At 43.6% G+C, this 14,126-nt stretch overlaps 2 protein-coding genes across 4 annotated transcripts; one reads left to right on the top strand and one right to left on the bottom strand.

Moving 5' to 3' along the window:
- Window positions 1-397: 397 nt before the first annotated feature.
- jmjd6 (jumonji domain containing 6, arginine demethylase and lysine hydroxylase) lies at window positions 398-10,565 on the bottom strand. 2 transcript variants are annotated; one of them, XM_070923870.1, is made up of 6 exons: window positions 10,216-10,565; window positions 8,520-8,908; window positions 7,042-7,328; window positions 4,502-4,637; window positions 3,644-3,776; window positions 398-3,098 (listed from the first exon to the last, which is right to left on the bottom strand). In XM_070923870.1, the coding sequence occupies exons 1-6, from the start codon at window positions 10,342-10,344 to the stop codon at window positions 2,940-2,942; spliced, it is 1,233 nt and encodes a 410-aa protein (XP_070779971.1). In that variant the 5' UTR covers window positions 10,345-10,565; the 3' UTR covers window positions 398-2,939. The 2 variants fall into 2 exon arrangements, with proteins under 2 accessions (XP_070779971.1, XP_070779972.1); XM_070923871.1 differs by having other exon boundaries at window positions 398-3,071.
- mettl23 (methyltransferase 23, arginine) lies at window positions 9,394-13,365 on the top strand. Of its 2 annotated transcripts, XM_070923884.1 has the most exons (5): window positions 10,894-11,084; window positions 11,709-11,813; window positions 11,899-12,136; window positions 12,785-12,869; window positions 13,001-13,365. In XM_070923884.1, exons 1-5 carry the CDS (start codon window positions 10,980-10,982, stop codon window positions 13,215-13,217), a joined length of 750 nt encoding a protein of 249 aa, XP_070779985.1. In that variant the 5' UTR covers window positions 10,894-10,979; the 3' UTR covers window positions 13,218-13,365. The 2 variants fall into 2 exon arrangements, with proteins under 2 accessions (XP_070779986.1, XP_070779985.1); XM_070923885.1 differs by lacking the exon at window positions 10,894-11,084 and adding an exon at window positions 9,394-9,555 and having other exon boundaries at window positions 11,709-12,136.
- The last annotated feature ends 761 nt before the right edge of the window (window positions 13,366-14,126 follow it).

The following is a 14,126-nucleotide window of genomic DNA, read 5'->3' as shown; positions in this document are numbered from 1 at the left end:
ATACTTTAGACTAAACATTAATTTTGAGATACTTTTAATTATGAGTCATCTTATTTTAGCAGGAGCTGACCTCCACTGTTGTAGTAAATGCTTCTAATAAATCGAACTGTTTTATGTAGCAACAGGCAGAGCTGCAACAATTAGTTGATTAATCAATTAGTTGATTAGTTCAACAGGAACATAACCGGCATCTATTTTGATAAGTGTTTCATCATTTCAGTAATTTTTCCAGCAAAAACTGTCAACAAATGCTAAATATTCTCATCTGACGTGAAGATTTGCTGCTTTTCTTCGTCATGTATCAAAATAAACTGAACGTCAGACAAAACATGAAGACTTTAAATTTAAATCACAAAAAGCTCTGAATGAAGGTGTAAGGATCCATTAGACAAACGTGTTGAGTCATAGAAAAGATTTTATTGATTAATAAAATGAAATGGATCACATCAGGACGTGTCTGAGTGTGAAGAGGCTCCTCTCCTTCAACATTTAACCTGGAGACAAGATTCAGCATCAACATCCATCCTGAAGCTCGTCCCAGATCAGTTCACATGACGTGGGGAGGAAAACCTTCGAGCAGACGGAAGGCACCATGTGACCGACCTCAGAGACCAACACGGTGCCTTCAGTGAGTTTAACAACAGATAAAAACAGTCAGTCACACTGACACACCGACAAGCGTCACTTCTTTATAGGCACTTTAGTCTAAAGCAACATGGACACACAGACAGCACTCACGTCGGCTGGAGGTCTTTACAGCTGATCTGCTCAAAGCTGCGACTGGAGATCAAATCAGCAGCAATTCTGATCGATCATTTAATCCTTTCTGTTAGCAAAAATGCCAAATATTAGATGGTTCCAGCTTCTCTAAAGTGAGGATTTTCTGTTTTAAATGACAGTAAACTGAATATTTTGGACTGTTGGTGGGACAAGAGACGTCTCCTGAGAGGGAACGTGTTTTTCACTATTTTCTGATGATTAATCAAGGAAGTAATAACTATTTTCGTTATGGATTAATCTGCTGATTCTTTTCTGGATTGATTGTTTGTAATGGTGGTTCTCTCCACACACCAGCCATATAATAAACACAGCAACTCTCCGTGTTCTCTCTGCTCTCTGATGAGTGGAGGTGACAGAAGCTTTTCACTGAGTCTTCCTGATCTCTCAGTCTCAGCAGGTGGTGTTCAGGTAGGTGGGAGGTGTTGGCTTCTCAAAGCAGGTGCTTTCTTTTGGGTTTTTTTCCCTCCAAAACACAAATATGTGGATAATTCACCAAATCATATTTTAATTATCTGAGCCACAATCTTTGAAAGTTCAGGTTCATCTGGTCGTTTAGTTGGAAATCACTGGTCAGCAATATTAAAAAATGTCCCGAGACGACGTCTTCAAATGTCTTGTTTTGTTCAGCCGACAGTCCAAAACAAAAAACGTTTACGATCGTAGAAGATGAAGAAAACCTTTAAGAAGCTGGAGACGCAGATTATTTTGCCATATTTAATGATTAATCGTTAGTAAAACTGCGGCAGATTAATTTTCAAGTTGGTCAACTTATCGATCAATTGTTTCAGCGCTAATCGGCAGATTAATCAATGATAAAAATATTCCTGTTGAAGAAGCACGATCTGCCTCCTGATGCAGAGTCTGAATAACTGCTCACGTCACTGCAGCACGCCAACTCTTCATCACACTTCAAAATCAGCTGCAGCAGTGCATTCTGGTCAGTGTAGTGCACTCTACTGTCACGAATTAAACACTTAGCAGGCCGACTGCACCTCCGGACACTCTGCGGCATTTGGCACAAAGCAGGCAGAACATCAAGATGGCAGAAACGTTGGCAACTTTGCAGCTGAAACTCCACCTCCTCCACCACCACCTCCTCCACCTGAGAACACAAACTCTACTGAAGCAGTTTGTTCCTCCTGAAGGCCGAGCTGCTGCTTTAACACAACAACAGTCTAACACACACCTACACATTTAAATTCTTTTACATGTGTGCGTTGCCTTTAACGGTTTCATTTCATTAAGGACGGCTAACTAAAGTGACACTTTAAAGTCACAAAGCAGGTAGAAGAGACGACACCACACCACCAGAGTGGAGTTTTATGCAGAAATAACATTTAGTGGTGACTTTTCTTTTTGAGGGTCAGGACTCCTGAAGAAGACCAGGGCCTCTGGTTTCACTGCAGTATGTTTAAAACCGGCATCTGAGACAACTCAGAGAGCTGTTGTGACCGATTAGCACTAGCATGTTCACCGTTAGCTCACAAGCTACAGTAGTTCACCCACCAGCCCAGGGAGGAGTCACCACGCTACCAAACTACAGGAAGCAAATATTTTCTCACATGCATGAATTTTGCCGCGTCACTTTCTAACGCGACCTGAGTTTATTAGCCGATGCTGCCAGTTTACAGCTGTGACACCAGAGGCCCAGGTGTTACTTTAACATCGTACCAATGTCCAGACCGCCAACACCAACACCTGCACTGCTGAGGCCACCTTTTAAACACGGTGGCTGAAAATATTCCCGTCCCTCACATCAGAAAGCAGCTCAGAGACCTTTTAAAGACCACGACGAGTTCTCAGTGTCACCCTCCTCCCAAGACCCCTCGCCAGTCCGTTATTGGCTAACCTCTCCTCATATTTCCCTCCATGTCCTCACACTACAGAAGCTACAGAGACTAACAGATATTGATTGCTGTTGAAAAGCACAGTGGTGGCAGGTCTCCAGCACGCCCACGCCCACGCCCCCCCGTGGATCCTCCTTAACCTACAACTCACTTCTCAGCGGCGGCCATCTTGTCTCTAAAGACGGCCTTCATTCAGGGATTCAAACATGTACGTAAACTAGACTCGAAGCAGTTGTTTCAGTGTTTGTGAGTGAAGGAGTCACCGCTGGGAGGTGGCTGGAGGCCGGACGGAGGCCGGACGGAGGCCGGAGGTCACCGCGACGAGCTCCTCTCCTTGCTGACGCAGTCGTCCTGGCCGCTGGTGTCTCCGTTGGCCGTCATCCCGCAGGTCCGTCTCTTCTTCCTGCGGTGAGACATGGCGTCGCCCTCGGAGCCCGACTCCGCCTGCAGGGGACAAAGTGTACAGACGCTCTGACTGACGTGTTCACTGCTGCAACATGTTACACGCGTGTTACATTACAGAGAGGTCGGTCACATGTTGGCACCTGTTGGCAGCTCTGACACGTGTGATCCCGACAGAGGGGATTTATATAAGCAGGGATCATAACAGTGTGTTCAGACTCAACCATCAGCAGGACAACATGTCCCACAGGCAGCAGGAAGACATCATGTCTTACTCCAACCTTTAACCCTTTCATCTGCTGAGGTGAGCCAGTGTTCCCTGACCCTAACAAAACACTCTTATTGATCTCTGTTCAGTACTGATACTCATCAGCATTGATCCTCTTTGACCGTGACATATTGTTGTTTACAGAGGGTTACCTCACCTCGGGGCTTGAACTTACATTTTGATCTTAACCCTTTTCTGCAGGTGGTCACACCTGATCGTCTCTCTGTTGCTGTATCTTAAAATCAGGGACATGAATACCTCAGAGTGTGTGTGTGTGTGTGTGTGTGTGTGTGTGTGTGTGTGTGTGTGTGTGTGTGTGTGTGTGCGTGCGTGTTTTAGCACATACATCAGAGTCGGACGAGCTGGAGGAGGAGGATGATGAAGAGTCGCTGGAGCTGTCTGATGCGATGCCCGTCGACTCCTGCAGGTCCACCTTGTCTGCCAGCGCTGCCAGGTCGGGCCTCTCCTGCTTCAAGACGCTGAAACAACCAGAAACACAAAGACTTCAACTCCAAACCATCAACCACGTCTCTGATTACAACACGACATGATTTACCTTAAAGACACCAGATACAGATCACAGGTTAATAAGTAATGACTTCCTTAGTTAAGCTCAACTTCAAAACAAAAGTAGTACACTGTTTTTCTGTTCTTAACAAGAAATAGGATATAAAACATATCTAACTATCTAATATAAAACAGCCTCTTCTCGTTATGTACACAACCTCTTTGTGCAACACAGACTCTTTAGTCACTGTTCTTGTTCTCAAATGGTAAATGTTTGAACTAATAGGTGAAAGAATAAGTTGACTGGATTACGAATATGACTGGAGATTTGATGCCAACCTTCAGTGCTTCAGTACTTTAAAAAGTAATGTGGAGATCTTACATAAGAAGAAATAAAATGGTTTATTAAGGTCGTCGTATTGAGATTGGTTGTGTTTTTTAAGTTGCCGTCACTCTAACTCTGCATCGGCAAATGAAGGACTAAAGTATGAAGCAGGCAGCTAATGAAACAGGAAACGGGCAGTTTAGGAAGGTTTAGACTGCTCATTACATAACTCAAATTCAGTTTATATCAGCTTCGTTTTTTCCTGCATTTGAGGGACTTGCAGATGTCCTTGGACGAGTCTAATCTTTGGTGCGTCTCAGTCAGTAATCCAACCGTCCACTCTGGACTGACGTGGCAGCGCTGAGTCCTTACCGATACCACTTCCTGGACAGTTTGGGTCGTCCTCGGACAGTTTTGTGCCACACGATGGGGAAGTTGGTTGTGCTGGCAAAGTTCTGAGTGACGGCGATTGTCGTGTCCATGTTGAGGACGACGTGCCACCACCCGCCTGCGGACACACAGCTAGTCACCATTAACACCAGAAAGAACAAGCAAACAGAGAGTCACTGCTACTGCGACTACTTCACAACATGCTGCTATCTTTAGAAGACACAACATATATCAGACTTTGCCAGTAAAATAAGGACAAATAAAACTGAATCACATTAACAAACAAATCGATGAAATCTTTTGGGAAAGCAGACAAGAAGAAAAGACGATCAAAGACACAAAAAAGACACCAAATCATAAAAGACAACGTTTGTGAAACAAGCAAATATTAAGATCAAATGTTTCAACAACATTCGACATCTGAGTATTCAAAAACTGAAGGTTGTGTATATATAAAGCGAGTTTATTTGTATGAAAAGCTGAAAAGCACTCACTGCAATACAAATGTGATGAGAAGTTACTGTGTTCTGTTTACATAGTGTCATGCTACTGTGGCTTCCTGTTTACTCTGATACAGATAAATACTCTGATTACTGCAAGACGAGATCTGAAGTTAGGAGCTTCAATTCAATGTCTGACTTCTAAAATATTACGACAAATATTTGGATGCTGCTTGTATGAATCCAATATATTCAATTTAAAACTGCGTGGGTCAAATTACATTGTAAACAAAGACGGTAATAAAGAACACATCAGCCAGTCTGTTGTTTGCATCAACAGACAGTCACAGGTTCGTGTTGCGTCTGTGGTTTAATCTACACAGTCAGACAGGTGAGGTCTAAGTCCTGGATTTAATCCGTCCTCATCACCATCGGCTCTGTCTCAGCATTAGGTGGATCTAGGTCACACTGGTTTCACTCTGTTGATACACAGACGCCTCAACTGTCGACACACCTCTTAGGTCAAGAATAAAAAGGGAACCAGGTTGTTTTCTGCTCCAACAAACACAGAAACTCTCCATATTTCTACCAACAGCAGCCACCATGAATCCAAACTCCTCCACTGCGTTTCTGTACTGCCCTCAACTGCACTCTACTGTGTTTCTGTACTGCCCTCTACTGCGTTTCTGTACTGCCTTCTACTGCACTCTATTGTGCTTCTGTACTGCCCTCTACTGTGTTTCTGTACTGCCCTCTACTGCACTCTACTGTGTTTCTGTACTGCCCTCTACTGCGTTTCTGTACTGCCCTCTACTGCCCTCTACTGTGTTTCTGTACTGCCCTCTACTGCCCTCTACTGCGTTTCTGTACTGCTTTCTACTGCACTCTACTGTGTTTCTGTACTGCCCTCTACTGCACTCTACTGTGTTTCTGTACTGCCCTCTACTGCGTTTCTGTACTGCCTTCTACTGCCCTCTACTGCGTTTCAGTACTGCCCTCTACTGTGTTTCTGGACTGCCCTCTACTGCGTTTCTTTACTGCCCTCTACTGCGTTTCTGTACTGCCTTCTACTGCACTCTACTGTGTTTCTGTACTGCCCTCTACTGCGTTTCTGTACTGCCCTCTACTGCGTTTCTGTACTGCCCTGTACTGCCCTCTACTGTGTTTCTGTACTGCCCTCTACTGCGTTTCTTTACTGTGTTTCTTTACTGCCCTCTACTGCGTTTCTGTACTGCCTTCTACTGCACTCTACTGCGTTTCTGTACTGCCTTCTACTGCACTCTACTGCGTTTCTGTACTGCCTTCTACTGCACTCTACTGTATTTCTGTACTGCACTCTACTGTATTTCTGTACTGCACTCTACTGTGTTTCTTTACTGCCCTCTACTGCGTTTCTGTACTGCCTTCTACTGCACTCTACTGCGTTTCTGTACTGCCTTCTACTGCACTCTACTGCGTTTCTGTACTGCCTTCTACTGCACTCTACTGCGTTTCTGTACTGCCTTCTACTGCACTCTACTGTATTTCTGTACTGCACTCTACTGTGTTTCTGGACTGCCCTCTACTGCGTTTCTGTACTGCTTTCTACTGCACTCTACTGCGTTTCTGTACTGCCTTCTACTGCACTCTACTGTATTTCTGTACTGCACTCTACTGTATTTCTGTACTGCACTCTACTGTATTTCTGTACTGCACTCTACTGTATTTCTGTACTGCACTCTACTGTATTTCTGTACTGCACTCTACTGTGTTTCTGTACTGCCCTCTACTGCGTTTCTGTACTGCCCTCTACTGCACTCTACTGCGTTGCTTTACTAAATCAAGAGAAAGTAAGAGTTGTAAATGTACGTCGGATGGGACTCTGCAGACACCGAATGTTAAAGGCCCCCCTACTCGTTAGCAGGACCGATTCGTTGTCGGTCTGGGTGTCATGTTCATGGGATTTGTTGATAAGAAGAAAGATACATCTCCAGACTCTAATTAGCTAAAAGGAAGGTGATAAAACATCTCAGATGAACCATAAATGGTTGAAAATCTGATGGAGGATTATTAAGATTTAGAAGATGATGTTTCTTCACTGACCAGGCACAAAAACGGTCTCCCCGGGTCTCTGGAGGATCTCCAGTGGTGTGAACTCTGGAGGCCAGTTGGGCTGCTGCGTTCGGGGATAAACCACGTTGAACCAGGTGATAGCCTCGTCCTGCTGGTTGCCTCCGTCCTCTCTGGTCACCTTGATCAGCTCGCGGGGTGTGTTAGTGGGGAACAGACACCACCTCTTGTGTCCTTGAACCAGGGCGTTCCAGGCGCTGGTGCCCAGCGGGTCGATGTGGATGCCGGTGCCGGAGCGGGCCGGGCCCATTACAAACCATCTGTGAGGAGAGGAAAAACCAGGTGTCACTGGAACCTAAACGACTGTATGAATATGTCCTTGTGTTTTAACTTGTCTATCTTTTTATATTTTATATTTTTATATTTGATATTGTGCAAACAAATAAACAAACAAAGCCCTTAGACCAGTGGTTCCCAAACTGGGGGCTGTGCACCCTCGGTGGGCGCATACTTATGATATCTGAGGCCCAATGAAGGCTGAATCCAGATGTGTAGCTTCTAAAGTGCCGGCAGTGTGTGGAGACTGTGTTAGGACTGTAAATATAAAGCAGAAGGAATGCACTGATCCAAACTGACCTTATTAAGTGGATCAGGTATCCGACCGATCCACGTTAAATACAGACTCAGTGTTTCTGCTGTCAGTCATTCAGTCACAGCAGGGTGCCACACCGATCCCTGACCTCACTTCTGACATAAAACTAACTCCAATCAGCTCCACACAGTGGGATGTACAGAAATAAAATTTGAGAAAAGAAGAGCACTGACTTCAGATCAGATACACGGAGGTGAGGAACCAGAGAAAAAGTTGTATTCGGATGAGGTTAGCACACTTCTTGTGATGTTTACTGACGTTAAAAACAAAGTTATGTAGTCACCTTACCGACAGTTTAAAAAGAGAGAGACAGAAATACTTTGATGATCCATTTCATGAGGCTACGTTCTAAATAATAACCAGAAAACACTGAAGCGTTGCTACTTTGGAGTTTTCAGTCTATTTTTTTTCCACCTCTGCATGTCTCCTCTGTATCCAACAACAACTACATCCTGATTCTGTGCAGCTGTTTACTTGTGTGGGAGTATCGTTTGAACATCGTTAGCATCGTTTTGAACCTGTTATCAGACTGATCAGACTTATCTTCACGGTTCTCCTGTTGGAAATGCTAACAGGAATGAGCAAAGGGGGCTTTCCTGGGTTAGTTCCAGAGTTTATCAGAGATATGGAGCTAATCTCAACCATCAAAAAACAACCCTTTGACATTATTGAGGTCAGTGATCATGTCTTTTTAAATCAATTGAAAACACTGACTGTCACTAAGAAAGGAGATGAGCCTTCTATAGAAAAACAAAACACAATCATTAGCACTTGATCCAATGATGTATAACATCTTCTATCACAATATTCATCATTTTATAAATGATTAGCCGAAAAATGAAATAAACAAAGATCAAACCTGTATGGTGGTCTGCGTTTCTCTCCTGCAAACTGGAACAGGTCGTCCCTGAAGAAGAGGGGCACCTGGTAGTCCTCCAGCAGCTTGCGGCGCTTGGCGTGTTCACCGTAGCTGCTATCGAAGATGTAGAGCGGGCTGTCGTCCCTAGTGGTCTCTAGATACTCCATGTAGTACTTCATCTTCATCTTCACTGAGTATCCGTCGTTGTCCTCCCCACACTTGAATTTCTGGTTGCGGTATTTGCGCTTGAGGCGCTCCAGAGTCCATTTTTCCCGAGCGGGCCAGGTCTCCTGGCAGTTCAGCAGGACTACAGGTTTGTAGGGCCGCTCGAAGCGCTGGATGAACTCTTCAGGAGTGAGATGGAGTGTGTCCACACGCTCAACGCTGTCCTGTAACACAACGCATATCAGTTTATGTAGCGTTACACAGTAGACTGTTCTGAAGGCAAAGACTGTCTGTCATCTGGATCACTAAATATTCTGTCCATTACACGACAAGGGATTTTTAACCCCAAACTGTGACTTTATTTCCTAATCTTTGAGCGAGGACACTTCCAGCTTCCAGCATTAGGAAGTGGAGTCGTAGCTTCAGAACAGCTGCACGTGTTGTTAAAACACCTGCTGGGTCTTTCAGAGATTGCAACTTATTTATCTTTCTGAAATGATAAAATATAAGAAAGGGGGCTGATATCAAGACACAAAGCAAAGGGTGCGAGTATTTGAAAAACAGATTCTTGTGTTGAGGATTGCAGGTCAGTGCTGTGATACACCTTGTTGTAAACACCTCTTTCGTAACACCCACACAGACTGTGGCAGAGCGACACCACACCACATCAGCTGAGGTTATTTCTCAACTCACTTTGCTTGAATTTCCATTTGTTGTTTTGTAACCGTTTCCTACACTCCTGCTGATGGCAGAAAGATCTGACAGCCTGGTTGAACAAGCTGTTCTTAAAAGGACAGGTTCAGGTTTTTTAGGTTTGTCTTAGAACAATAGTTAGGTGCTCATATGAACATAGAGACAGGTTCTGCTTGCGGTAAGTATTTCTACTGTTCATACTGGCCATTAAAATAGCCCTTCTTAAAGCATGATTTTTGTTAATATGAAGCTTCAGACGAATCCAAATTAGTGTGCATCTTCCAAAGTCTTTTGAGTACAAAGTCTTATTGAAGCATCACATTATCTTCAGATAAACTCTGGCATATATTTTTGTACAAAACAAGGACTGTGGATTTTCACTTTCACTTACATTGAAAGATTGTGAACCTGTCCTTCAAGTTCAAACTAGTATCATCATGTTAAATATATGAGTATATATTGCACAGTATGTTCAAACAACATATGTCTGCAACATATTGGTCCCTACAGTGTTCAGCTATGTCAAAAACAGATGTTAGATCAAAATATATGTCCATAAATGTAAACATATAACTATACAGTCCATCATGTATATGTTCGTATGCGGCCAGATATCAGATGTTTGCATACATGATTGGTAACAGCTTTAAAAATTAGAATTAATAAGTTAGCAGGGCCTGAAATTAAACTACTGACGCCACAGAATCTGATCGGTGAGAGAATTTGGTGAAACACCGGCTCGTACAGCAGTTCGGTGTCTACGTGACTAGCTGCACTCCTGCCGTGAGCTGCGGCTAGCTAATGTTAGCTTAGCTTCGAACGCTACATTGACAGTTACCTTTACGGTGAGGTGTGACAGGTCGAAACTCTCATGATAGCCGTGTTTTATCCAGTCTAATGAATCCTTCAGTTCGGGTCTGGCGCTCCGCTTCGCCTCTTTAATCCTCTTCTTACTCTTATGGTTCATTCCTCCTCCTGGCTTTAAAGATAAAGCGTGTGTTATCGCTGCTCAGCTAGCTATCGAGCTAACCTGGGGCTACTACAGAAACACATTCACTAGCCTACACTGATACCCGGCTAGCTGCGCTGTTCTGACAGTCTCACCTTATTTATATGATTAGACAACAAAACCACAAGTCCGGTAATGTGTTAAACACGTCCTCAGACCTATACGAACAAATGTGAGAACACTTTTAAAACCTGCCTGGTCGATACAGTTTGATAAGTAGCTAACAAGAGGAGCTTGTTGCTAGCTGGCTGGCAGGCGACACAATGCTTAGGCAACTGATTGACATCTATAGTGCCCGCCCCTGTTGCAGGAATAGAAAGCTCATTGGCCACAGCATCCGCAAAAGCAAAACGTTGATTGGATGGAATGTAGCATAAGCCTTCCCGCCAGGCACCAACGTGGATTTGATTGGCTGTTAAACCGTCATTCTTGTATTTTGGTCTATGCGGAAATAGATATGAGCGTGGCTGCTAGTGAGATAATATCAATATAAATATTAATGAAGTCGGTTAATGTGAATTTGTCATCAGAAGACATAGAACCCGAATAACTTGGCTTGGCGATGTAATTTTTATATAATTTTAAAGGGAACGATGGACCACAGTGGAGCCGAAACACCTAGCATAGCTTACAAAGTTTTCACGTTTGAAGAAGGCAAGAAAAACAGGCAGGAGTCACTGACGGTCTCCATACCCGAGGTCTGTCTGAGGTTTTGAATATATTATTATCTTCATATATAGCAGTTGTTTACATATCCCTGTGTGAAACGGACTTCGATTTGTGGTATAAATTAGCTGTTGTCTTGGTGACGTATTGTGCTGTAATAGTATCAAGGAGCTACCGCCGGGAAAATATGTGAATTTAAGATATCGAAGTGTATAAAAATGGTAAACACCCGTTAGAAGAACGTACCGAGGCTTTCCATGATACGTTACAGTCCTCCCCTCAACTCGGCATACATACAGTACACAAAGATGGCTTTCTTTAAATACATTTTGAACTTAGATAACCGCCATGCCCCTAACCATTAACCTAATGTTAATTTAAATGAACCATGGGAATATGAGTGGTTTATACCTGCTAAAACAACGAACACGATACGTTAGACTATAGCCTTTAATTCGGTGCATGATGGATGATGCAGATGCCGATCTTAAGAAGACACTTACTTTTAGTTAACTGTCTAATGTCTTAACTCTGTCTTGTACATTTGTGGTATGAAAAGCAAGACATCCTTAAAATGTTGAATATGCCAGTTGTATTTTGTTGTCATTCACTATTTTGTAGTTAACTTGCAGTTTAACTGTGATCCTCATTGTTAGGTTCTCGATCCACAATATGGCATGTATGTGTGGCCTTGTGCAGTGGTGCTGGCACAGTATCTATGGACACAAAGAGAAGAGCTGAGAGACAAGTCAGTGCTGGAGGTAAGAAGAAGAAGAATATTTCTTTTTTACAAGTTGTTGTTGTACTGCAACAGAACTGTGGACACTTTGAGGTGTCTCTCCACAGCTTGGTGCAGGTGTGAGTCTGCCAGGTGTGGTGGCTGCGAGGTGTGGTTCAAAGGTGATGCTGTCAGACAGCGCTAAGACTCCACTGTGCCTGGAGAACTGCAGGCGCAGCTGCGAAGCTAACGGCCTCCACGATGTGGTCGTGCTGGGTCTCACCTGGGGGGAAATCTCACCAGACCTCCTTCTGCTTCCTAAGCTGGACATCATCTTAGGATCAGACGTTTTCTATGAGCCACAAGGTAGGTAACAAAATGTACATTTGATGTATTGGCTTTGAGCCTCAGTACAAATAATATATGGCCAAAATGTGGACACCCGTTTGAGATGAACTGGAGTAAGTGGCCAAACATCAGTGTCCTGACATCAGTGTCCTGACATCAGTGTCCTGACATCAGTGTCCTAACATCAGTGTCCTGACATCAGTGTCCTGACATCAGTGTCCTAACATCAGTGTCCTGACATCAGTGTCCTAACATCAGTGTCCTGACATCAGTGTCCTGACATCAGTGTCCTGACATCAGTGTCCTGACATCAGTGTCCTGACATCAGTGTCCTGATGCTCTGGAGTCTGAATGGGTTCAACATCTGGTGGATCACCCACAGATGTGTCCCTGCAGACAACTTGAATTTTATAGGTTAGGCTTTCATAATACAAGTCTTTATGCACATAATGAATATTATTTCTCCTTTCCCTCATCAAAAGTAGCCCATTTCATTTCACATTAAGGATTTCATGTTAGGCGAGCACCGACTTGAGTCACACAGTAAGAAATGATCACAGGTTGGCAGAGCAGAACAAACTTGACTTTATTGAAATCGTGTCCACATACTTTTGGCCATGTCGCGTATGTAAAACTGAGTGACTAAACATTTGTAACCTGTTTCAGATTTTGAAGACGTCCTCGTGACTGTTGCTTTTCTTCTAAGAAAAAACCCCCGAGCCCAGTTCTGGACCACATACCAAGAGAGAAGGTTCAGTAACAACTACACACTTTAAAGTACCTGCTGAGTAAGGTTATGTGTTACGGCTGATTTTAAACATTTCACTTCAGCTCTGAGTCACTGCTCCAGGTTTAACCCTCCTCCTCCTCCTCCTGCTTCAGTGCCGACTGGTCGATCGAAGCGTTGCTCCACAGGTGGAAGCTGAACTGTGTCGACGTTCAGCTGGAAAACTTTGGTGCCGATGAACCTGAGCTGGCTGGATCAACTCTACCAGGCAGCCACAGCGTCCAGATGATGATCATCACACTGAGGACAGAAGCCGATGTTGGGCCGCAGCAGACGGATGTTGGTCACTGTGCTTCATCTAGTTTGACTTAACATTTAGTGTAACAACGGCGTTTATAGGAATCACTAAAACTCTGTCCCGGCAGAAGGTGGAGAAAACAATGTTAAACATGACATTAAACATTTATAGTTCTGAAGTAAGGTCACATCATCGTCATGTTTAATAAAAAAACAATCTTGATTTATGTGTTCACAGTTCGATGTGTTAGATATTATAAAGAGTGGGGTCTAGTGTCCGGAGATAACTTCTGTTATGATTTGGCACTATATACATAACAGTGGATTGAATCGAATGTTATTTGATTGATATCTTTTAGTGTTTTTTCTCCTGTTTCACACTTTGATTTTGTAGTATTGTCTGTCGTCCTCCTCTCTCTCAGGTGTTCCTCTGTTGAACTTGAACACGTGACTTGATGAGTGCTCTGAAGCTCAGTGTGCAGTTGTTTAATGAAATGCTGCCTCCTGGTGGTCACAGGAGGAAACAGTTGATAACACTAACAGTTACTGCAGTCTAAGAACCGTCTCACTGTAACTCATCACAGGTCAATCATGGGACTTTCCCCCAAAGAGGACACCCACACTTCTTTGTTTCAGCTCAGTTATACATTAAGTTTGAGTCCCCGCAGTGCAGCGAGTCCTCACACTCGGTCTCTGGAAGTTAGACAGTCGCTGCCACCTGCTGGTGGATCCGGACTTCACACCCTGCAGCTGTGAAGGAACCAGCTGCAGAGATGCATGTTTTAACATTCAGCACTCTGTAAAGATAATGTTTCCACCATCAGCCTCTGGATGAAGTCGGAACAGAAGATCTGATCAGGTACAATGTTGAGCTGCACTGGTTTATTATTTTACATCTGAGTGAAATATACTTTCCACTGATTTTACATTTAAAACTTGAGGCCTTGAATGTGTTTTGTTATAGTTTAAACTACTGAACATTTT

The sequence above is a fragment of the Enoplosus armatus genome, chromosome 17 (genome assembly GCF_043641665.1).
Source record: "Enoplosus armatus isolate fEnoArm2 chromosome 17, fEnoArm2.hap1, whole genome shotgun sequence".
In the NCBI taxonomy this organism is placed as follows: Eukaryota; Metazoa; Chordata; class Actinopteri; order Centrarchiformes; family Enoplosidae; genus Enoplosus; species Enoplosus armatus.
This window is presented reverse-complemented; position numbering and strand designations above follow the sequence as displayed.